A 25,386-nucleotide genomic window follows, 5' to 3' on the forward strand; every position below is an offset into this window, starting at 1 on the left:
ATGATGGCCATACAGTCCCCTCTTTAGCCAGTCCCTGGGAAAAGGGTGGCAGGTGTTCTGGGTGGGGAGGGTGTGCAGCCGCTTAGAAAGGAACAGCTGGGAGCCTATGGGCAGCTAGATCCTCCCAGAGGGACAAGTAATGGCAGGGAAAAGAGAAACTTTTCCTTCAATGTTTAACGGAGGCTGGCAGTTGCTCAGTGAAAATGTGAGCACTGGGGCCGGATTTGGGAATGTGGGTGTCTGTGTGACCTCTGACTCCCTTCCCTTACCAACCCCTTCATGAACCTGAACTCCATGTTCATGGGAAAGTATCTGTAGAGAAAAAAAATGGCTGTCATTATGATTCTGAGCCTGTGTGTCTGGAGCACTGTCTGTCACAACTGAGCTACCCTGGCCCATGGGACTGAGGGCCTGCGCACAGAATCGCCTGCCACCTGTACCTACCGGAAGGCTGTGCTCAGACACAGAGATGCTGCTGGGCTGCACGGTGACACTCATACACTGGTTGATGCTGGCTGCAAATCGGTACGGCTCATCTGCTCGCTCGCACTTGTCCTTCCGGGAGCACCTGATATACACACAAGTGTCAGTGCAAAGGGACACCTGATGAACTTATCTCTGTCTGTCAAACAGCAGGGAGTGCCACTGTTGGTCAGGACTGTGGTGCAGCAGCAGAGCTGTCGGAGCGGAGCCCAGCATTGGCTGGATAAGTGCAGCAACAGGGGATAATAATGACCAGGACTGAGGTGCATCGACAGAGCTCTGTGCACAGATTCCAGGGCCAGTATAGCAGGTGCAGAGGCTGCAGATCAGAACAGAAATGCACTAGCAGACACATTTGGGGTAGGGAAGAGCAAAGAGCCCGGGGATGAAAAGACCATTGGGTGCTGCTAGGAGACGTGCACAGTCCTACCCAAACTGTGCCTGATTTTAGCAGTGTTGAGCACCCACAGCTCCCACGGACTTCAGGTGGATCTGTGGGAACTCAGCATTTCTGAAAACCAGACCCACTATATCTGGCTCAGATCAGCACTCTGAGCTCCTCATTTCTGTCAGCAACAAACTCACAATCCACAGGCTACCTTAAATAGAAAGCAATAAAAGGCATTAACAAGACAGCACCTGCACTTTAATTAAAAGAAAAACACGCAGCTAATAAATCTTCTCTTACAAAGCCAAGGGTCTTGAAGTGCTGGAAGCTGTAATTTCTTATCCCGAGGCTGGAGACACTAGAGTTAAGTTCAGTTGTCATGCCCGAATCTCCCTGACTCTCCCCACCCTCCTTCCGCCTCGCAAAGAAACCATTAAGTGTGCCAAGCTGAATGATGAGTGCTGCTCCTGGAGTGTGCCGTGCTGCGTGCTCATCACCAAAGCCATTTCACTGAGGAGAACCTCAGTGTGGACTGAAATTCTGATTCACAATCAGAGCTGCTCTCTGAATCAGGAGAGGTGAAGTAAAAAGGGCTAATCAGTTCCCACCTCACGACTCTGCCCCATGATTGGAAATTAAGGAGCCATTCAACAAAACAGAGGACTGAAAATGCTACCCTGCAGTATGCGAAGTCAAGCTGTGACCCTCCCTGCAGCTATAACGCACGTTTATTATGGCAGTGCTTAGGGACCAATCCAGATTGGGGCCCCATTGTGCTAGGCACTGTACAAACACAGAAGGGTAGCGAGTCAGAGGCTGGATAATTTTATGACCATCCGTATAATTGCGGTTACATAAGCTAATATAAAGGGGCCAACTACAGCCAACTATGGTGATGTGGACACCTGTTCACTAGGAACTGGATAGAGACTCAGCAACTTATTTTACACAGAGCAATTACCATTAAAGTAAGCATTACCAGCTGTCCCTGCATAGTGGTATCAGAGAAGTAGTACAGTGCTCTTCTATCCTATGGTATACAGGGAAAGCAGTCTTTCAGATTCCACTATATAGTAGTGGCTGGCATATATTGAATTTTATTGGTGTCAACGAACAGTCATCAAATGATATCAACTTTCACTTACTGTTAACCTCCGAATGCCATTACCAGTCGCCTGAGACCCCCATTCATGTGCTTTTCTAAGCACCCATTTGAATGTATTTGTTACTTTAAGCAGTAAAGTGAGTGCTCTTCTCCCACTTAGGACTGGAGTCAGTGGAAGGAATACTCAACACAAAAGCAGGTTTGGCGGTTTTGTTTTCCTTGTGGCAGGGCTGGGCGCAATCTTAGGTAAACATCTACATTAGCAGACACACTGACTGTTCCACAAAGAGTCTTAATCTCCCCGTGCCAAACCTCTCCTAAATGAGGTGACAAGAGCCTGGCAAAATAGGGACTCAAACATAAAAAGGGAGCTATCTTCATTGCTGAAAGGCTGTTTGCTTCTGAATAAGAAAAGCACTGAGGTTCCCACTTTCCCTTTCCATACCTGACAATTGATGTAGCTGTCCTCCTCCCCCTCCCCCACTTTCCCTTTTTTGGAATATAATAATGGATCTAAATATGAATGCTGCTAAAGAAAAGAATTATTGAGGTTTAAGTGAATCTGTAAGATAGCTTGAAAGTGAGCTCTTGACTGGAGCCTTTATCTCATTGACTCACTGGAATGGCTCTTTTTTATCATACTATTTATGGCAACAGCCCTAACAGAGATAAATAGGTCTGTAGACAATAACATACTTGCAGAGAGCAGCATATAGAGAGAGCCTTGCAGGTTGCAAATTCCACTGGACCAAGGATACTCAATCTCCTTGAGGCCTCTGCCTACCTCCCAAAGAGCAGAATTGCTGGAGGAGGAGTAGTAAAAAATTAACCTCTCTGTCTTGATTATAAAGTAAAAGAGAATGAATGGAGATCACACCCCAAGCTGGATCTTGGGAATACTGTACATGAGGCAGGTTGCTCATTCTTTTGGATGGTGGTGAACCAAGGGATCCAGCAAAAGGAAACATACTTTTCCCTTGGCCATTTCTTGTAGGGATTTTTGGAATCTCATGTTATGTCCCGGACTCCTGGAAGGCTTCTTAAATCAAGGTGCAAGACAGTGTGTGCTGTGTCCTTCTCCAGTGGGAAGTCCCCTACCCTGCTACTGCTACCAGCTAATGGATTTACACCCTGAGCTCAAATGTTAGTGGCCTGTGCCGTGGTGCTGACAATCGGTCCATAGAAAAATTAACACCACAATTAATTGGCAGCCTAAAAGGTCTTCGGGCCAGAGGTTGTCTTCCTATTCAGCCCTGCAGTGCCTAAGGGTATGGCTACCCAGCAAGCGCCAGTCTGCAGTAGCAAATTTTAGAGCCCCAGTCTACACATTCAGGCTCATGCTATGGCGCTCCTCATAGCTGCGTAGACATTCGGGCTTGGGCTGCAGCTCAGACTCTGAAGCCTAAGAGACGGGGATGGGCTTCACAGCCACAATATCTACCCAGCTGTTTTTGGCACTGCAGCATGAGTCCTGTGAGCCTGAGTCTGACAACCTGGGCTGTGAGACGTGTTGCCGTGGGATGCACAGATGTACCCTGACATGTTTTGGGTGCTACCGTAATGTAACGAACAATCGGTAAAGGCGAAAACCTGCATTGAAATGCTTACTTATGAACTACAATGTGAAATCAGACTCAGCTAATCCCCAGTACGCCTCCACTGTATGTTTGCCCAGAACACAATCTCTTCTAGTCCAATATTAAATTCCAGGTCTTCCCCTTGCTTCTTCCATCCCTACCCCAACCTGCCTCCCAAAACCTCTGCAGGGGATTAAGTGGATGCAGAAGCTGTTAGTTCAGCTCATTTCACCCTTTTGGCTTTGATTTTTGTTCCTCTGTCTCATGGGCTTGTGCAGGTGAATGTATGTAAAGGCATCTCCCCTTGTCGTCCTCTAGATGGAATATAGAGAATTGTGGTTCTGCTTCTGTGTGACCTAATAGATCTGACCCTTTAGCCCAAACACAAGCAGCTCCTGCTTTTAGATCCAGAGATCATGGGTTTAATCCCCACGGACGATTTAACCAGGGGCATCATTACACTTAGATTATAAATTTACACGTGCACAGTGCCAAGAACAAAGGGGCACCAATCCCTGACTGGGACCTCTAGGCACAACTGCAATAGTAATATTAAATAATAAACAACAACAATAATAATACGCTGTAGTCACTCAGAAATTGAAGACAGCAGTAGGGAGAGAACTCAGATCCTCCTAGTCACTTAGAGTTTTATGGCAACAGTGGATACAACTGAGATCCTCCTGCACTAAAAGGGGCAGTACAGAGCCTATGACACACACTCCTGACTCCATCCAGCAGAGGTCAGTGGTGTCTGTGTCTGTCTGTCTTTCACTCGCATACCAATTCATGACACTGTTATGATTTCAAGATCCAAAAGCTTTAGTTGCCTTGGTAATCACTCAAAGTTCTGGCTAAGCACCCACAAGTTCAGATTCTGATCCGAGCATCCCGAGTCTGCAAAACTGTCCATAAATTCCACATGGATAAACTGTTTCATAGGATCCCCAGCTCACCTTCCCTGCTTCTGGCTGAGCCAGGAATACAGCGTTATGACAAAGAACTTCTGCAGCTGTTTTGGTATTTGTCTCACCATCCAGGACCCAGAAGTGCAGAAGCAGACTCAAAATAGAAAAAAGGTGGGAAAAGCGGTTTGGTTGGAATCCTGGGCCAAGGCTCTCAGTTGGTTCTTACTGTATCTGAACTGGCTCAGGTATCCCTGATGGCCACTTTACTGTCACAAGGGCTTTATTTTCTCTCTCCCTCAGCACTCTGCCTCTATCTCAGTTTCAATTTCCCCAGCCCCCTAAACCCCCTCTTTAGTGTCTCTTTTTGTCAGCCCTCTGTGAATGCAGCGTGAGCAGCACATCCTGACCTGTGACCTCCCCACCAAACACAGAAGCAGCTGGCCCATCTGGCAGGAGTGAAATGTAAAAATTAGAGGACAGAGATGACAAATGAAATACAAACACACCAGCGGCTTCAGTAACAGCAAGATAAACTAAATTATTTACAGCTTCAGACAGGGGCTAAAAAATGATCATTGCTCTGCGCAGGCAGTGGGAAGGCAGAGAAACTCCAAGGAAGGGTCAGAAAATAACAGCAGGGAAGAAGGTGTTGTAGTGGCCTGCGTACTGCAGGCTATTGGCCAGATTTAGCCCTGTACCTCAATGCATGGTCTGGCTCCCCCAACCTTCCTGCTCTGCTCCCCTTTTATCTTACCTCTGTATGCACAACACTCCATGCCCCTGGCCTGAGTTCTCTTCTTACAAGCTACCAGTCCCTATGTTGGGCAAGGGAAAGTCATTTAATGGTTCAAGAAGGGGGACTGGGAACATGAACTCCTGGGTTTTGCCTGTCCTGCCACTGATGTTTTGTGTGACCTTGAGCAAGTCATCATCATCGTTTGTATTCAGTAGCACCTGGAGGCTCAAACTGAGATCAAGGTCCCATTGTGCGAGGTGCTGTACATGCAGTGAGAGACAGCCCCAAAATGCTTACAATCGACATAGTCACGACAGCCACAGGGGGGCAGAAACGAAGTCTCTTCATCTCTTCATGCCCTACTTTTCTTCTCTGCAAAATGAGGATAACAATCCTTACCTTCCCCTCCCTGGTGGGTTGTGAGACTTAATTAATTAGTATTAGCAAAGGACATAGTGATCCTTTCACCTTCCAGCTCTAATCACCAGACAAAGTGAGACTTGTAGTGGGAGGGTATAAACAAAAAGAGCCATAGCTTAAGCAGCAACTAGACAGAGAACAAACTGACTGGGAAGTCCCCCTGCTTATTAAGGTCCCCCGCAACACATCCTGGTCCTGTCTGGTAACACTGTGGAGCACCCAGAATGCTATAACCACTCCATAGGACTGATTTCAAAGATTTGTAGGTCCTGTGATATCGCCAACAATGGACAGAGTCAATGAGGGGTTGGGCAGTCTGGTCTTAAAGGGAGAAGCAATGAAGAAGGAGGAAAAATAGACAAGCTAAGACCGTTTCAGGAATTTGATCCAAGAGCGCTAAATTCTTCACTGCTGTGCATTCATTTACACCCAGGCATAGGGAGTGCTGAGTGCTACCAAACCAGAATGATAGTGTCTCACACTTGTTCTGCACAGGTCTAGGTAGCAGCAAGGTAGCAGAGCATCAGGCCCTGTGACTACTGGTTATTCTCGTAAAGTTTCCCTGAATGCGGCAACTGAAATTAAACACACGGTTCCCCAGGTTGTGGGAGTGCAGATACCCCCGTGCATACAGGTCTCTAATCCAGTCCAGATTTTGTATATAAGCCTTTACTGCTCTCCTTCTCGCGCCCTCCTAACACCTGCTGCTTCGGCGTGTGGCCAAGTGCTATTGTGTCGGTCCCTGAACTCTGTCCCTCTGCCTCCGCCCCAATTTCCACCCATTTAATGGGAGCGCTTTGCTGGCTGGCACGGAGCCAGAAGGCTTTCGATGCCTTTCTACCATTGTGCTCCAGGTTTCTCCCCCCAAGTGCGCACGCCGGGTCCCCCTTCTGCTTTAGCAAGTGAACACTATTGTCGCAGAGAGAGTGCACAAACACCGCCCGAATTCAGAGACCCAGTTTCCTGAAGCGCCCCGGAAAAATCTTTATTTCCTTTGTCTCCACTGACATGAGTTAGAGCTGCTGGTCTCAAACCTAGCACAGTGCCCCAGCCTAACCCACAGTTTCATTGCTTTGCTGGGTTTGGCCCACTGCCTGAAGCATTCCGTTTTCTGACATTCCAAAGTAGTAGTTAAATAGTCTCCCCTTGCCACCGGTAAAGAGCCAAATCCTCTGCTCAGGTGCACAGGTGAAACCTTCCTGATGTCAATAAGGTCATATAGTCCACCCCACTATTAAAAACTCCCTCCAATTTGGAACAATTAGGGATTTGGGTAAATAACAAGGCTGTGTGAAACTAGTGGGCTTCCATTCCCATGAGTTTCAGTTCACGTGGTTTCATGCTCTTTGACATTCACTTCACATGCTGGATTTATTCCCCATCTCCTAAATCTAGGGAGTATATTTTCATTTTTAACAGGACTTCCGTGATATTCAGTAGCATTCACCCTGCAGTGCAAGGAATTCCCCTGTAGGAAAAGAGCGATTGTAAAAGGCTGGTACTGTATTCGTTTTTTTGTTTGTTTGTTTTTTAATATCCACATACAAGAAGAGTTCAGGCTTTTAAGGCTTCTCTTGCAATAAACCCATAAGTTCAAATCAAATGGCTAATGATGGACTTACATGTGGTGAAGAGTGCACCAGCCACAGTGAGGGTCCCCTGAGCTCAGACATTCCCCACAGGTTGTGTATTGCTCACAGGATTCAACAGGAACCCTGGACACCTAGAAAGGAAGTAAACAAACATGTTCATTGCATTTTCACTCCCCTCGTCTTCACAACGAACAAACAAAACAGCAGCAATGGGCCCTTTTATAGGGGCTTTTCTCTGAGGACTGCAAAGCGATTCACAAACTTTAATTAAAGACTAAAAAAATCCTTGTGGGGTAAATCAATACTATGAAACATTATACCCGTTTTACAGACAAGGACACCAAAGCTCAGAGGTGCTCAGTAGATTGCCCAAGGTTGCACAGCAAGTCAGTGGCAGAGCTGAGAACAGAACCCAGTACCCTGTTCTAACATGTTAGAGAAAGTGACTCTCAGTTTTTCTTCCTACAGAAACGTACAGGTACGTACGCGACAGCTAGCCCGAGGTGCAGCCCCTGCTGCAGAGGCCATAATGCTATTTTTAGTGTGCTAGCTTGTGCAGACCTAGCATGTGTCTGTTCACTTGCAGTTGGAAGCACGCTCCCAGGTGCAGTGTAGATGTACCCTGTGTTTCACACAGGGCTGCGGGAAAAGTTCTTAGCAGGAAGGTTAGGAGGAAATAAAATTCCCCAAGAGGATAGGGAACGGCAGTGCACGTTTGAAGAGCAAATACTGCCATTTTGGTTTTGCTTTGCTTTCACCCTTCAAATACTGTAATTGAATTTTGGGCCCCATAATAACGTTTTCAGTGATGCATGGTTAAGATAAAATTGATCAAATTTCAAGCTTCCATCCCTAGGCTGGTAGCTACAGAGATTAGGAAGGAATTATTCCCTGTTATACAGCACTGAAAATTGGTGAGATGTATTATAAGGGTCTTCATCTCCTTTAGCAGGATCAGGTATGGGTCCATACTGGCCCTGAAGGGCCAGTAGTCTGATCCAAGGGGATAAATCCTAGACTTCATTGTTTCATAGGCCTCCTAATGGCCCTCGATACAGGGGTGAATTTCAGCCTTGGAGAGCTTCCTATGAGCACATCTGGATTCCATGAGAATCTCCGGGCAAGAACAGACGGTTACTCTCGGATCCTCAGTAAAGTACTCTCAATACATAGCAGGACAAGCCATATTAAAACAAGTGGCTGTAACCCTGTGCAGTCACAATTCCATTTCTCAGGATCACTGACAAGACATCTTCAGATAAGGGAGTAAAAGTTTCTCAAAACCAGACAATGGGGCTGCCTGGCCTGTCTCACAGGGGCAGGAGAGAAAAGAAAATGAAGAGGGAATGCCTCTGTCGCCAGGGATTTACAAAATCACCAGGAATCTGGCCATCAGCAAATAACTTCACACAGTAACCTTCATGAACAGAAAAGGTACATTTACACTGGTGAGATGTTACAAGGTCCTGACCCACTTGTCATAATTAACTCCCCCTGAAATACTGCCTACAAGACGAGGGCTTTAACCCCAGTGTCATCGCCAGATTCCAATCTGGGCAATTATGCTTTGCCTCTTTTAATCCCCTTCCTGCAGTTTCAACGAGATGAGGTATTTCTCTCCACTTCCTGTCCTAAAGCCATCGTATGGGCTTCTGCGTCGAGTTCAATAGCTATCGCATTCCACCCCAGAAGAAGGTGTGTTTCAGCAGCGGACTCATTGTCACAAGACAGCATTGAGGGCAAGAACTTAGCAGGATTCAGCACAAGGACTGGACATTTATCTGGATCACCAGAATATCCAGTCTCAAAATCAAACTAACAAAAGTTTGGGAAGGGACATAAGCCCTCCTGCATCCTAATCGCTAACGAACAGGGCGAGAAGGAGACATTCCCTGGGGCAGGTGATCCCATCATTGCTTACTGTGATAACCACTATCAAAGACAGTATATTGGACTAGACGGACCTCCGGTCAAATCCAATATGACAATTCATATGAAGTGAGACCAGGGCCGGCTCCAGCATTTCTGCCGCCCCAAGCAAAAAAAAAAAAAAAAAAAAAGCCAGGATCGGCGGCGGCAGTTCAGCGGCAGGTCCTTCGCTCCTAAAGGGAGTGAGGGACCTGCCGCCCCCGAATTGCCACAGGTGCCGCCCCTCTCCCTTGGCCGCCTCAAGCACCTGCTTGTTGAGCTGGTGCCTGGAGCCGGCCCTGAGTGAGACTCATCTATACATTTTAAAAAAATCTTATATGCAGTCTATGAAGTGCTGTGGGATCCGTTGGGGTGAAAGATGATGTGTAAATGTTTTTGTTAATACATAATAATAATAATAATTATTATTACTACCTATCATGTTGTATCAACAGCAGACACACAAATGTCCCATTTACAATAAATAGCAACATACAGTCAAGCTTGCCTGGCAAAGAGGCCTAGCGGAGGGGGTGATCGGGGCTTAGCCTGTGCAGACAGATTGCACAGCAGTCTGGGGTGAGCACATCAGAGGCTCTTGCTGGTTTGTGTTAGTGAAATCTGTCTGCTAACGCACCGGCAAATGCTCTCTTTGGCAGCCGGAAGGCAGAGTTCTAGTCCAAGGAACCAGTCCCAAAACCGCCCCCACGCGCACACTTGTTTGGAGGCGTAAACATGTGCTGGGATGGTCCAGGACAGGACGTAGACTGCTGGCTTCCATATGGCTCACAGAAACAAATCTTGGAGGTACTGCTTGCAAGCTGGGACTGGCAAGTCAGACTTCAGCAGGTCAGCAATCCACAGTGACACAAAGCCTGTATAAGTCATAAGGTTTTGACTGAGTTGGGAAGCAGAATTACACCCTCATGAAGCCCCGTCCCCTCCACCGAAGAGGCGGCCATATTTTAATGTAACACTGCCAAACCTTCCCTTCCCAGGAGACCATACAAATGAACCCAGGAAGAGACCATACTGTGTCGTAACACACCATCTCCTCCTTGGAGGTGACTGTCCCAGCCCACTCTGTACCTGCCCCCAATAGGCAGGATGCCTCAAGTACTATTAGTTATTTAGATATTAAGCAATGGGTTTGGTAAAAGTCTATATGTCTGTTTCTCACCTGCTCTGCACCTTGTGCAGTCACGGACACCGGTGCAAACAGCCAGTGTAATCGAATACAGAATTCTGAGTTGGCAGCATTTTATGCTGATTTTGCACAGGGCTATATGGTGACACAAGGTACAGGGCAGGGGAGAACCATGTTCTGTGTACCAGATTCACCACTATGTAACTTCAGTGTTACACCAGTGCAAGTTCCACTGATGTCATTAGAGTCACAGCAGCACATAACTGGAGTAACAAAATGGTGAATCAGGCCCAGAGAGTTCATGTCCATGGAGGATGTGTATTCTTGGTTGTAATTTTTAATGTCTGTGCCAGTCTGAGTGTCAGAGTGAGGCATTTCACAACTTGAAATAAATACTAAAATCCACCACCACACCTACCCCTCTACGCTCCCCCTACCCCCCAAAAAACAACATCCCCCCCACCAGCTCTTGGCTTCAGATTTTGGCTTGTAATAAAAAGAAGAAAAAAAGATTGAAAGGCAAATATTCAAGGGAAAAGGAGCCCCTATGGTAGAAATGAAAGTGAACAGAAAAAGGATCTTTTATGTTTAAAACGCTGCATGCTCAAGTAGGCGGGAGAAGAACATTTCTGATTCCTGTTCCAGTTCACCTCTCCCATGGCAATCGCTCTCTGCCGGGCTCTGGTGTATCCGTTACACTAACCAATGGGCTCCCTTCCGCTCTGCCATCCAAACAGAGCCCTTGTGCAGAGATAACTAAAGCCAAGTGTGCGGCCTCTTTCCTTGGGTTTCTGGCTCCTTGTGAGTGATTTCTGCAACTGGCTGAAATTAAAACAACTGTCTGCATTACATTCGCTCTGTCTGTCAAAACACGGCCTCGCTCTCAGCAGCTGGGAAGTCAGGGGCTGAAAGGAAGCAGTGTCTCTCTGAACAAAGGCCACTTTCACGCCAAATGTTGTTGATATAGTGAGAACCCAGTTCCTCTCTAAACATGAAACCAATAGGGCTGCTTTTCTTCTTGTTTCCTGGGCCCTACTTAACAGCTTTAAAAAAATTATTATATCTATAAAATTTATGTTGTGCCAGAACACTACGGAGCCGTTTCGGCCTGGAATTAGCCAGTGCAGCAATTATGGAGGCCTTTTGGGTCAAATTCAGTGGTGATGTAAACCGTGGTGGAAGGTACACGCCGTTTGTAAGAGGCAAAGCTGTGCACAACATGCACCCATTCGGGATCCCAAGGGCGTGCAAGGGACAAACTTACACATGGAGAAGGGTGATGTAGGAAAAGGAAACAATCGGAGGGTGTGATAAGGACACAGGAGGTCTGGGTTCAGTCCCTGGCTCTACCATACGCTCTGTCTGTCCAAGTCTCTTCCTCTCTGCGCCTCAGCTCCCCATCTGTAAAACGGCAATAATGATGTTCTCTCTCTCTCATCATTTGTCTGTCCGGTCAACCTAGTCTGTAAGGGGCTCTCTCTCGTTAGGTGTCTGTACAGCTACTAGCACAATGGGGCCCTGATCTCACAGGGCCAGTAACTGCTACTATAGCACAAATAGATGAGTACCCATCTCTTTCTCTCTCTCTCACACATACACACACAATCAGACAGACATACCCCCTCACCCCTACGCTGTCTGCAACATTCCGAAGTTCAGCCCTACTGTCAGAGGACACCACACCCGTTGTGGTTATCCAGGTACTTCTAAGGTCCCCATCACCACTAATAGATTAAATATGCCTATTCTGAATTTCTGTATGTTTTAGAGGCAAAAATTGCCATTTGATAGAATTTTCTTGTGACACACAAGGAAGCCTGGTGAAAATTCAAGGCAACAGAGTGTGCACTGGCTGTAACCAAGCAGTTAAAATAAATGCTTTCTTTTCAGCCTCCCAAACAAAGGGCAGGGAGAGAGAACGGGACTTCCAGAGCCATGAAACTGACCAGGAAACTAAGAATTGAATCTTATCCCAAAGTTGGAATCTGCCTCCCTCTCTCGTTCAGGATGCCAGGATGGGACAACGTTCGCTGCAAACATCCAAGTCTCCTGATGGCAACATGGGAGCTGCTGTGAAAGGTTGTCTAGTGCTTGGTCAGCACTGGAGCAGAGGGGAACATAGGCCCATGTGCGCGAGAGAACAGTTGCCTCCATGACCAGGCTTCTGTTCCCCACACTGGGGAGTTTCTGAGTACCTGTGAAGATGGAAAGTCAGGTGGCTTCATGATTCTAAAGGTGCTAGTCTACACCAGAAGTGCTACAGCGGCACAGCTGTACTGATGCAGATGCGTTGACGCAGCGCATCTGGTGAAGACGCTCTATGCCAACGGGAGAGAGCTCTCCTGTCCGCATAATAAAACCACCTCCATGAGTGGCAGGAGCTCCGTTGGCGGGAGAAGCTCTCCCATCGACAGCGCTGTCCACACCAGCGCTTATGTCGGTGTAACTTATGTCGCTCAGCGGGGTGGCTTACTCACACCCCTGAGCGACGTCGTAAGTTATATCGACATAACTTGTACTGAAGATGAGCCCTAACCTTCTCCCCCTCTTCACCGGGGCTCTGAGCATTTGTTCTCCTGATGCTGTTTAATTTTATTCTCGGAATTCCCATCAGTCATTGACATGGCTGCTGCTGACATCATGTGGTGCTTAATTAAACCAGTTGTCATGGAATAACATGCAAGGGGGGAAATTTTTCCTTTCTTTCTTTTTTGTTTCATTTTGCAGTGGTAAAATGGGCTCCGATTCCCCTTAAAGGGGCTAGCCAACCTAGGCCAATACTGTTTTACAGGACCTGCTCTTATGAATCTACAATAAATTTAGATTAGGCTCCTTTTCACATTTGTAAAGTGGTGTGTACTCTTACAGTGCTATAGAAATAATAAATGCCAATAGCAATAATTATTACAGTAGCAATTGTACAAATAATTTATGTCATGAATTTTGCCTCTTTTTCTGCTTGTGGAACATCCGTGAGTAAATATGAATGCCAGCAAATGTATTTACTATTCAAAATTATTCGATAAATCTTTTCAAATTATGTACTAGTTTTGAATAGTTCATAGGTCAGATGGGACCATGTAGCCTGACCTGCACAACACAAGCTATAGAAGTTCAGCCAGTCATCCCTGCATTACACCCCACAACTTGTGTCTGACTGAAGTATATCCTTCAGAAAGAGATCTCAGCAAACTCTTCCGCCTGCATTGGTTCACTATGATCACGCCAATAAGTCACCTGTTATTGTTTCTGTTCCCTAATTGGAAGAGTGCATATACACTTCTGGAGTGAATTTCCTATTTGTACTCCACCACACAGCTTTAAAATCACTCCTTGCAAACAAATGTTCAAGCCCGAAACTGATGAAATATGATGAAATATCCAAAGAGACATTCACAGAAAGAAAACACAACAGGATTGTGAACACAGATGAAGCAAAGTCATTTAAACATTTGAGAGAATATTGGAGGAATGTTTTTTTGCAACACTTGCCCCATCATATATTTGCCCAGCTCTCACAATTATAACACATAATCCACTATCCTTGTAATCTGAAATCCAAATACACCTCTACCTCGATATAACGCGACCCGATATAACACGAATTAGGATATAACGCGGTAAAGCAGTGCTCGGGGGGGGGGGGGGGGGGGGCTGCACACTCCGGTGGATCAAATCAAGTTCAATATAACGCGGTTTCACCTATAACGCGGTAAGATTTTTTGGCTCCCGAGGACAGCATTATATCGAGGTAGAGGTGTACTAAGGATTCCAATGGACTGTATGTAGAATGTCCAGAGTTTGGTGAGTAAAAGCACCGAACTCTCATTAACAGCAGGCATTATCATGTACCCCTATCTCTAGAGCTCTGCGTGGATACAAAATTAGTATCTGCATCCGATCCGCAAAAAATGGTCCGCAGATACTCACAACCCCATCCACGACTGGGGATATAAAGCGGATCTCCGTGGATTTGCAGGGCTCTAACTATGTCATCACACACGGCTCTGAAAGCTTATTTCCCTCTCAGAAGCACGGGGATTCCCTTGCTCCTTACAAAAGTCGGGTGGAAATACTTGCTTGTGTTTTAATTGTTTTCAAAATGTTCTCTGCCAGGGTAATTATCATTACGAAACCGAAGTGTTTGTGCGCATGAAATGCCGCATTAGGGAGAGAAGATAAGGAACACCATGTTTCAGCCATGTAGCTGTCTGCACGCTGAGGGAGAAACAACATGGATCGGAGTTGATTTAAAAAACAAAACAAAGAAACAATGAGATCAGACAGAAAAATGAAGGATTCAAATGAATGTAATTCACACTGCCATGAAAGGATAGCAACAGCCTGGCAAAAACTGAAAGAAAGCAGGAACATCAGTCATATAAAACGGACCGGCCCAGCTGGAAATAGCAATGCTTTGCAAGAGATGAAGGTTTGATTTCTGGGCCTGCTCTTGTTTCCCAAATTGGCAGGGGCTGGGAGAGAATGCCTTGAAGTTGATTAGTTTGTTTTCCCTCCATCTCGGCCAGGGATCACTGAAAGACAGAAAAGAAAGACAGAAGGCATTGTCTAAAAGATAAAAATAGATGCAGAGAAAAGGCAGGAGAGAGAGAAAGAGAGAGTGCGCAAATGGGAAAATCAGAAGGAATGAAAAGGAGAGAATGGAAAAAGGAAAGAGAAAAACACACATGAGAGCAAGTGACTGATGGAACATAAGTATGGAAATGCCTCCTCCTCGGCGGATCACAGTGCTAGCTATTGACACTCAGTGAAAGCATCATTTTTAGAAGCATAACTGCCTGTGTCCATGGTGGTCAAATATCATTTCAACACAGAGATTGTTTTCTGACAATTGGAGCAAAGGAGCTGCACTGCTGTGCCTCCCCTAGCCTCCAAGTATGCTTATTAGCACATCCACTTCCACCTGTCCCTGCATGCGGACCAGTCACTCTTTGACAGAGACGGGCTGACAGGTTCGGGGGCAAAGTGGGAGCTCACACAACAAGCAGCTCTTCTCCGCAGCGAACGCAGAGAGGGGGGCAGGAATGCAGGCATCAAAAGAACGGCTTCTTCAGATTTTATGGCCACAGGTGGCACGAGCGAGGAATGAAAGGCGTTTCTAGCCGTAACCAGACACAGCAGAACTAATGAAGTCCAAAGCTGTTCATTTCACATAGTGGTGAAGAGGCTGATTGACTGGCACCTGTCCACAATGAGCCAGTGGAAAGAACAGAAGGAGGGAAGAGCAGGGTAAAGAGACAGAGCTCCCTTATATGAGCTGCATTGTGTGTACTGAGCGGTGCCACAGACCCAGAGAACTTATCACTGGGGAGGGGAAAGAAAGGAAGATAAACTTGAGCACCAAAACACCAGCTGAAGTTACTGGGAGCTGTAGCTACTCAGCACCCGTGAAACTCAGGCCCAAACAGCATGAGAGTCCACGTAGCCCATCCAACCTCACCTTGAGCAAGTCACCGTATCACTGTAATATCTGATCGCCTTCCTAACATCTGTCACATGTGGTTTATTCTCTCTCACATCCTCTCCCCAAGAGCAGAATTGTGTGCGCAGAGTAATGGTTGGTTTCGGTAGGGTTTTGTTTTTTAAATGCCCACGCTGCTCTATGTGGCAGGCCCAGTGTGCCTGGCCCTGAGAGCAGAAGGTGGGGAGGTTTAGGATGGGCCTTAGCCCCTGGCGGAGTTTGTTCCGCGGTCTCGGACAGGTTGTCTCCTGCGCTGGTGAGCTTTACCCTGACAGTGGAAATTTCCGTTGTGCCTGAGGAGTGGAGCTGTTGACGATAGGCCTCACCTCAGAGAGTTATGCTCTTTTAGCGATGGTCTTCGACAGAAACAGGCTTACATTTTTAGAAATGGAGACTAATTCTGGGTGCCTTGAGACCACTTGGGCTGATTTTCCAAAGGTACTGAGTATTTGTCCTCACGCCAACTGACTTGAAAACGAGGCCTGAGGTGCCTGAAGCTGGGCGCCCCAATAAAATGAAGGCACCTAGAATTGGCCGCCAGTTTTCCAAATTTAGAACCTGATCCTACAACTGTAGACCATGATGCCCCAACTTCTTGCACAAAGGTGGGTTGCTGAGCCCCACGCAGAAGTCTGCTGACTCCAGTGAGGCTGTGTGAGGGAGATAGTTCAACTCCCACTGCAGGACTTAGCCACAGGCTTTAGTTTCTCCATCAGTCATTTCCCTCCCGTTGATAAAACGGGGTTAATACCCACCCCACATGGGTGCGGGGAGGATGGATCAGTGTGTGCAAGTGCTACAAACATTAAGCACCACACCACAATCAGATGTATTAAGGACAATAGCTAAGAAGCCAACGCTCACCTGGCGTTTTTTCTCTCCTTTTCCAACGGGAGTCTCAGTACAACAGCGCGCCCTACCCTCCCTTTACTGCTTGTGCTCCTTTACTTGACACAGCAGCTTTGGCGTTGAGTTTTTCACTTCCCTAATTATGAACCTCGTTCCCAGTAATTAAATGATAAAAGACTCATTACTGCTTTCCTTGACTGTCTGACCTGTAACAAAATAAAAAAATAAAAAATGGAGACTTTCCAAATCCTCTTAAACACCCCTCCCCCATTCCACAAGAACCTTAAAAATAAATAAAACAGTCTGGCTCCAATAAATAAATGAATGAATAAATAAATAAATATAGTAGAAGTTTCCGCATTTTATGACTGCTACCAACTCAAGCAGCTGACCTCTCTGACTAGGAGCCAGCCCATGGGGCATCCCATAAGTATGGCGTATTGCCTGGAGACCCATTGCGGGTAGTGAAGTTCAAACAGAAAATCTATTTTTAATGACTTTGGGGAGTGCTGTGGAGATGCTGAGTAATTCAATGTAATTAAAGCTATCTATCATTGAGTGAGTAGGAGCCGAAAGTTGATGAACTTTTCAATGAGATTTTTTCCCCCCTTCATTCATAAAAACATAGCCATGGCTCCAGCAGGAATCATAAAACAAAACAAAAAAATGGGAAGAACTCTCACTAGGTCCAGGGTGCCAGCATGGGATGAAGCTGGGGGAAAATAAAGAACAAACCAAACTTTCCCCCAGTATTTGTGAAAAGTTTGACAAACTTTTTCTTTGATGCTTTTGCTGCTGTCTCCTTTTCCCCAGCCCTGCTCAAATATTGAGGCTCTCTGGGATATATTTTTCTAAGGCCAAGCAAAAAGCTTGGTCACCATATCGGGCTGAGAAGTACATTGTGTTCCTCATTTTAAAGATGGTCCAGAACTAAAACCTTGGGTCCCATGAGCCTTAAACTTTGGGAGAATTCAGATCCAGAGCTGAATTTTGTGGATCAGGCCCAAATAATGCTGATTTTTAATGCAGAACACCCCCCCCATGTAAAACTGACAACAATCACACAAACTTCAAGGAAGGAAGGAAGGAAGAAGCTACTTAGTGTGGTATATAGGGCAATAACTAGGACAAATGAGAGGCAAGTGAAAAGGGAACATTTAGACAGGATAGCGGGAGAAATGTCCCTACAGTGTGGTCTGTTACACTGTGGATTAGACTCCCACGGTAAGCACTAGAAAAATCAGCACCTGGGCCATTTTAAAATGAGACTGGACAAAGCACTCACAAACACACTGCAGGAAACAATCTTTCTTGGGGATGTGATTTAATAAGTCTCCTTCCGTCCCTCACATCCCTCGTTGTGAATATCAGCATATGGGTTCTAGAGAGCAAACAAAAGTTTAATTGTATCTTAATGTTCAGGAAAGCGAGGGGCCCATCAGCAATGGTCAGGGCTAGTCAAAGGGAGAGCAGATTCTCTTCTAACTGCCCCACTGCACCTCGTTTTGACTTGGAGCACAGCCAGCTATTCCAGTAGTGGGCGCTCTTGTGGGGTGGACCAAAGCACCCCCAGACCAAACCTGCAGCACCCCAGGGGTTTTAGACCTCTCCATTTGTAGTACTGAACTAGGGTCTTTAGAGCACTCCTTACAATTCTCTCACTTTCACACCCATCCTGCCTGGTTTGCAGCTATGTATCCTGCCTGGTTTGCAGCCCAGTGGGGAGGATCTGGAAAGCAGGAGAAGATGTCAGAAACAGGAAAAAAACTGCCACAAAATTAACCCTTTGTTTGGTGAACTCCAGGGAAAAGCATTATGGATGGAGAAGAGAATTGAACTGACTCAAGCCCCAGTGGAAAAATCCAGAGGGCAAAGTGGAAAGGTGACTCTCACACAGAGAGGTCTGTTTCTCCAAAGGGTGACTGTCAAAGTATGCACAAAGCCACACAAGCACCTGCTGCAGGATGCTTATTCAAAATCATCTTAAAAGGCAAGAACTGATTGTTTGCTCCGGTCCTTCATGAAAAGATTCTAAATCCGCCACTACTTTCCTGAAAGGAAAGCCAGGGAGACCACACAAAGTCACTGCAAGGAACCATCTGTGCCTCGTCCTGGCTCCTGAGCATGTGTGCCAACGTCCGCAGGAACTACACAGCTATTTTTAATGCATCCTTTACATAATGGATGAGATGCAAAGCGAGCTCTCCAATGGATGAGCCCTTGTGAAGGAACCTGCTCTACATGACATGCCAAGCCTTCTGGACGGCTCTTCCACCAGCAGCTCTGGTGCTTTGTTACTTTGGAACAGACAAGCGCAACAAGAGCCTGGCACAGCTGCCAAACCCTGCCAAAGGTGCAGCATTTCAGAGCCAGAATCAGCGCTCATGCAGCCTATTCTTAAAGGCTCCACTAGTTGAAGAGCGCATGAGCTAAAACTCATAGTAATGCCTGGATATTTTAAACCCACTACGTGCTTCTGTACAACCCCTCTCCTAAGACTAGGGGTCCCATCTTGGAAGGGCAAGCCTTTTAGCCTTTTAGCTTCAGTAGACAATTAGTATGTGGTAAGAGAGTCCCATCCAGGAGGCCATCCAAATACCCCTCCCTTTTCAAAGCTGACTTTGCAAGGCAAACATCTACCCATCCAGCCTCTTATGCTGTCCCCATCTGAATAACAGACAAATAATACTCAAAAACATACAGATGTGTGCACAAAACAGCTAACTGCACATGCCAACACGTACAACCATGTGAAAAACATTTACTTGTGAGTACAAACATGAGCGCATGTGCAAACCACACATTTGTGTCCACAAGTAGGTATTTTTCACATGTAACTGCCTATCGGCACTTGTGGTTGGCTGCTTTTGCACTTTAACAGCATGTTTTGTTGAGGCAGTCACACGGTCACATGTGCGCACTCACTTTCCCCATGTGTATTAGGCAACAGCGTTTGAGAACGTACAGTTCTAAGGCACCAGCACCGCAGTGTGTTTCACTGTAACTGATAGAAGTGCATGTGCCCAGGAAGGGGACAGATGAGGCGGGGGCTGCACTGACAGATAAGAGAAAGCAGCCATTAGAAAATAAAACCCTTTCTCCCCGACTCCTCCCCAGCTTAGCGGAGAAAATGTTACCCAAACAATCTGAAAGGTTGACAGAAATTGAATCAGCAGCTGCAATTTTTGGAGGGGAAGCTAGGAGGTGGGAGCGGAGGCCATATTTACAGACGTTTCCATGACTACAAAGAGATTATTCAATTACAGCGTTAGCAGGAGAGTGCAGAAGGAGTGTCCCTAAAACTCTGGTCCATGCAATCTTTCTGATGAGTCTCTGGGCTTGTCCAAATGCACAGTTAGTGCTCAGCAAGCTGGGTTATAAACTATACAGTGCACTAGCCGGCTGCGGGGACCTTGCCACTGCACACTAGAAGTTCTGTAGTGCACTTTCATCTACTGTGGTTTGAAAAAGGAACAGATCAAAATGCACTCCAGAACTTCTAGTGCCCGGCAGGAGGGTCCACATGACCCGTTAGTGCATGGCAGGCTAGTGTGCTGTAGATTTACACCTCAGCTTGCTGTGCATTAAAAGCTTGTCTAGACAAGCCCATAGTCTCTTTGGGTATGTCTACACTGCAAGTAAAAACCTGTGGACAGCCCACCCCAGCTGTCTCGGGCTAAGGGGCCATTTGATTGCAGTGTAGACATTTGGGGGTCGCCTGGGCTCTAGGACCCTGCAAGGTAGGAGGGTCCCAGCGTTCAGGCGGGCAAGCCCGAATGCCTACAGTGCAATTCAACAGCCCCTTAGCCTGAGTCAGCTGGCACGAGCCAGCTGAGGGTTTTTAACTGCAGTGTAGACAAACCTTTTCTGGCCAGAGGAACTATATTACCACCTTTCCAGGAAGAGCTGTATTTAAGTACCCTTGCCTTGCCAGCATAGCTTCCGCAACTAGTAGTGGCAAAACTTCTCCGTGTGTATCTGTCTCTCTCCTATGGATACTGCACCTTGGTCTCCCAGATGCAATAAAATACCTTATTGCTGCCCTTAACATAGCCCTGCCAGACTCCCCGGAGAGGGCCTGAAAAACAGAATGGAGCATCTCTTGGGAAAGCAAGGGATAGAGACAGAATAATACAGATCCCAAAACACGCCTTTAAATCTGGCTTTCAATCCTACTAGTCTCAAACCAAAGGTTCTCCCATCAAACCAAGGCCCCAGCTGGCAGGGCTCAGGTTTGGGGTGGACCCTGTCATGGCAGACAGAGCACAAATAGCTTCCTGTGGTTTACCACAACTCAAGTTAATCATTAGATCTGTGTGAGGTGTCAGAGCAAGATGTGCCGGAATAACAAGATACTATGGGAAGCTCTTTTTCCCATTCCCAGGGGAAATATATGCTCATGTAAACCTAGAGGAGGAAAAATTAGTTTTCATATGAAATAAGAGCTGCTCACAATCATTCACCCGACACTCCATCTATTCAACCTGCCAGCTCCTCCACTGCCCCGGGCAAGCAGTCCTGAGGCTCACAGGCTTCAGAGGGCAGGATGTGGTACAGACAAAGGGTACCACCTGCGTTGCATTGCCACGAATTCCCTGCCTCCCACTGTTCCGGGTGGGCTGTGATCGTGCCACTAGTCATTGCAGCTAAAGTGCTGCCGTAGTGTATCTGACCATTGGGCCCATCTAATCTGGTGTCCTGCCTCTTGCCATACTGCCTTGGGCCCATTAGATCTGTCTAGTCCAGCAACCCCACTCAGGCTGTAGCTCAGCACCATGGGAGCCCTTTCATGGGTTCAGTTGTACACACAACACACGTCCTACAGAGAATAGGAAAACTTCCTTCCCACCACCAACCTACAGATCTTCTCTTTGCAACCACACTAGAAACGTGAAAACGTCACACACAGTATTTTGAACATTTCAGACGGTGCACAGTCAGCCATTCTCATGGCCACCAGCTGACAAAGGTTAGCCCACTGCAAGCCAGCATGAGTGTGTGTGTGATGATCACGGATAGAAAATGGGCTGGCGGCATCAGTGCGTCCCCCAGTGCTGTACACAGAAGTCTGCAGCTGGAAAGCTGATCCTCGGTAGAACAGAACAACCATGCATCACATCCATGTGGCAGCTGGTACTCAGAAGCCTGAAGCTAGGCAGTGGAAGTTCATAGATGTGACACACATGACGTTAGGATGCATCTTTTTGTATTCGGTTAAAAAATAATCAGACAAAGTATTTTCACCAATTAATTTCCACACATTTCTGGAGTCAGTGAACGCAGAAAAAAAATAACATTTATCATAATTATGACAAGTCTGACCACAGATTGTGTACACTACATACATATATAGCCTCTATAAACACCACCCCCAACATCACTACGGCTGCTTAACTCGAGTGTTGAAATCTCCCTTACAGTACACTGGGTTTGCCAGAGACACTGCCATATAAGTAGTCGTATGTGCCTTCCCTCCCCCCCCCCCCGATAAAGACCAGTCCTGGGCTGACTCTTGTGTCATTACACCAGCAGTGAATAGGGTCCAGTGACCAAATTTATTGGACCAAATAAAGTATATTTATTGACAAAGAAAGAAAGAGGGAGAGACACGCAGAGAAGCTAATAACTAGGAATGAGATGCTAAAACTGGGATCTCAGCAAACAATGACAAAATCGTGTCAAAGTAAATCTACATCTATTCTCATCTTGAAAACCACCAGCCCTTGTGACCACATGAACCAGACCTCTCTCCTTGTATTCTAGGCTTTTCTCCCCAAATCACAGGTGCTGCATCCCTTCTTTAGGAGAAGGCAGCACGACACAACCCAGCACTTCTAGAAGTATCTGGCAACTAGGTGTAATTTTTTTAAACGGAGACAGCTGATTACAGATTCCCAAACTCCTGCATAACAACTTCCCTCCTTTGTTCGGCTTATAATGTAGCAAGTTACAATACCCCCCCAAGGGGAAAAAATAAAAACAGACCAGACCACACCACAAACAATTCCAGTGCTAAGAATAAGCACTTTGGCTTTTAATTCTGAAATTGTGTTTGTTGTGTGTGTTTATTTTACACAATGCCCTAAAATTACTGTCCTCGACTGCAAAACACCCCCAAAACAAAACAAAACAAAAATGCAAAGGGGCGATTTGCCTGTGTGCGGTTCTGCGGATAGAGTGTCATGCTCATTTGATCAGTGATTAGTACTGCAGTTATATATCTCAAATCTTGGATAAATGGACCTCCACGGTGGCCCCAGACACTACACTGGGCACAATCGGGGGGGAGGGGGTGGGGAAGAGAACGTATCTTAGTTGGTGCCCAAGACGGTGTTTCAATTGAGTTACTCTCCATTTACATTAAATGAAGGCGAGAGGCGAATCAGGACGATGGAGGGAAAATAAATGTGGATGCCTATGATGCTACCTTTACAGAGTCACTTTTCTGACTATGCCCCCAATCCTGTAGTGAGCTCCGTCTGAGTCGAATCCTTCCCCTGCGCAGAGTTCGTTTCAGGACTGCAGCCAAAGGCTGTCCTTCTCGTTCGTTTCCTAATACAGTAAATGCCTTCAATCCTGTTGATGCAAATGTGAATTCAGGGTGCTTGGCACCTTGCAATATTGGGCCCTTAAGGGAATAGTATTTTAAGGGAATAGGCACAAGGCTGTGTTCCACTACTGGTGGAAGGGCAGGGTTAAAACAGATGGCCTGGAAATGGAACAGGGAGGTCCTTTCTTCACTCTCCTCCCCCCTGAAATGGCTGGATATCAAATATGACAGCATCCCTCAGATTGCATTATTGCTTTTATTTGAAGTGGCTTTCCTAGAACACTGCAACAACTGGCAAGTTGCACAGCAAGACCACACACTCTGACGTGGCCCCTCAGACAATAAGACTCCTCCGTTGTGTGACACTGATTAGTCCCAAGCCTCAGAGGGACTAATTAATAAAGATAAAAGGGGAACAGCTTTTCAAAATTTCCAGACTCAAGTGGGGATCAATCCAACATAGTAAACTTTGATCTCAGATCAGTTCATGGCCTTTTTCATTTGCTGCTCTGACTTGCTGCCATGTACCTAAAACACATACCCAACGGCCATTTAAAAGTTTTAACAGGATCTTAGAAAATTAATTAAGGTGAACAATTATCAAGTGTCTCTCTCTCTCGCTCTCTCTCTCTTTGTGTGCAAGTGGCAAAAATAGGATTTTAAATAATTTTTGGAGTTATAAGTGATGTAATTAGGTGTTCAGTGAACACTTACAATGGAGCGGTGCTTATTCAAATTACTGTTTTAATCAGAACGTTGCTGGAGAATCATTAAGAGCACAACGGTTTGATTCCCTGGAACTCTAATTAGACCTGGACTTCTTGCTACCCGGGGGAGCCACCTGAATTGAATCCAACTCAGCCTTGTGCTCAGCACTACAGGTGATACATTCTCATTTCCATGCCTGTTGGGAGGACGCTTCGGTGCTGTTATGCAGTGACCTCACCAAAGCTTCCTTAATGTATCGTAGGCAGAGGAAGTTGAGCTCTGTGCCGGAGAAAGTGCTTCGGCTGCTGAACAGGAGTCTGAAAAACAAGGGAGTGGGAAAGAACTGCCCTGAAATACAAAAGATGCCATCCTGCTTCCCCCAGGAGTGATTCAGCATCAAAGATCCAGCTAAGGTCTTCGCTTTCATCTGCAGCGCGGTTTCTTTGGTAGGATTGCAAAGTTCACCTCCAGGAAAATGCATCTGTGCTTCTGTTGTCGCCTTCTGCGACCAGAGAGAGTCTCAGGCTGCTTTGAAGCATCTTCTTTAAGTCTTCTGTGCAATGCTTTGTATGGCTATAGGCAGGGAAAGTCTAGGTTTTTCTTAATTCTGTCTTCTAGCACTCCTGGCTTGGTGCCACTAGTGGCCACATTCTTTCTTGCACGGAATTTGGTGCACCCAAAAGGAGCACGCCTCCATTTATCCTCAGAACATGTATTGCATGACACACAGCAAAGCACTCCCCCCTCTCCCTGCCCTGCCCACATGCCTGTGGCCTGGAGGTTCATTTCTAGGGCCTTGTCTCCAATGGCATTTTAGCTATCCATGTAGCAGCACTGGCAGAAACCCCTAGTGCAGACAGGGCCGGCTGCAGGGTTTTTTGGCAAGCAGCCCAAAAAAAAAAAAAAAAAAAAGCCGCGATCGCGATCTGCGGCGGCAATTCGGCGGGAGGTCCTTCGCTCCGAGCGGGAGTGAGGGACCGTCCGCCAAATTGCTGCCGAATAGCTAGACGTGCCGCCCCTCTCCGGAGGGGCCGCCCCAAGCACCTGCTTGCCAGGCTGGTGCCTGGAGCCGGCCCTGAGTGCAGACAGCTTACAGCAGTGCAGCTTACCCCAGCTTGAAAGTAGGGTAAATCACGACTATCCCAAGAGTTTGTCCTGGTACAGCTGCTCTGGCACCTCAGTTCGCTGAGTAGACATCCTAGCCATGAGAGCAGAGTCCAGTTTCCATGCCTCATTCGTTAATAGCTTATGAGTTTCAGAGTTGCTGAGAGCACACAGCTCCCATGGACCTCAGTTGGAGCTGCTGCTCAGCACGTCTGAATATACAAACCCGGTATTTATCTAGGAGAGGAAGGATGGTCCAATGGTTAGGGTACTAGCCTAGTGCTTAGGAATCTGCTCTTCCACAGATTTCCTGGGTGATCTTGGGCAAGTCACTTAGTCTCTCTCTGCCTCGATTCCCCATCTGCAAATTGGGAAAACAGCATTGCCCTACCTTATAGGGGCGTTGTGAGGACAAACACATTCAAAGAT

At 46.6% G+C, this 25,386-nt stretch overlaps 1 protein-coding gene across 1 annotated transcript in view; it reads right to left on the reverse strand.

The window, feature by feature from the left end:
* Window positions 1–25,386, reverse strand: part of PLXNA2 (plexin A2) — a 282,077-nt gene that overhangs the window by 106,519 nt on the left and 150,172 nt on the right. Inside the window, exons 4-5 of the mRNA XM_065404089.1 lie at window positions 7,240–7,340; window positions 445–568 (exon numbers count right to left, since the gene is read on the reverse strand). Of these exons, the coding sequence (XP_065260161.1) occupies window positions 445–568; window positions 7,240–7,340 (225 nt within the window). The remainder of the gene's footprint in view (window positions 1–444; window positions 569–7,239; window positions 7,341–25,386) is intronic.

This window comes from Emys orbicularis, chromosome 4, assembly GCF_028017835.1.
Source record: "Emys orbicularis isolate rEmyOrb1 chromosome 4, rEmyOrb1.hap1, whole genome shotgun sequence".
Lineage (NCBI taxonomy): Eukaryota > Metazoa > Chordata > Testudines > Emydidae > Emys > Emys orbicularis.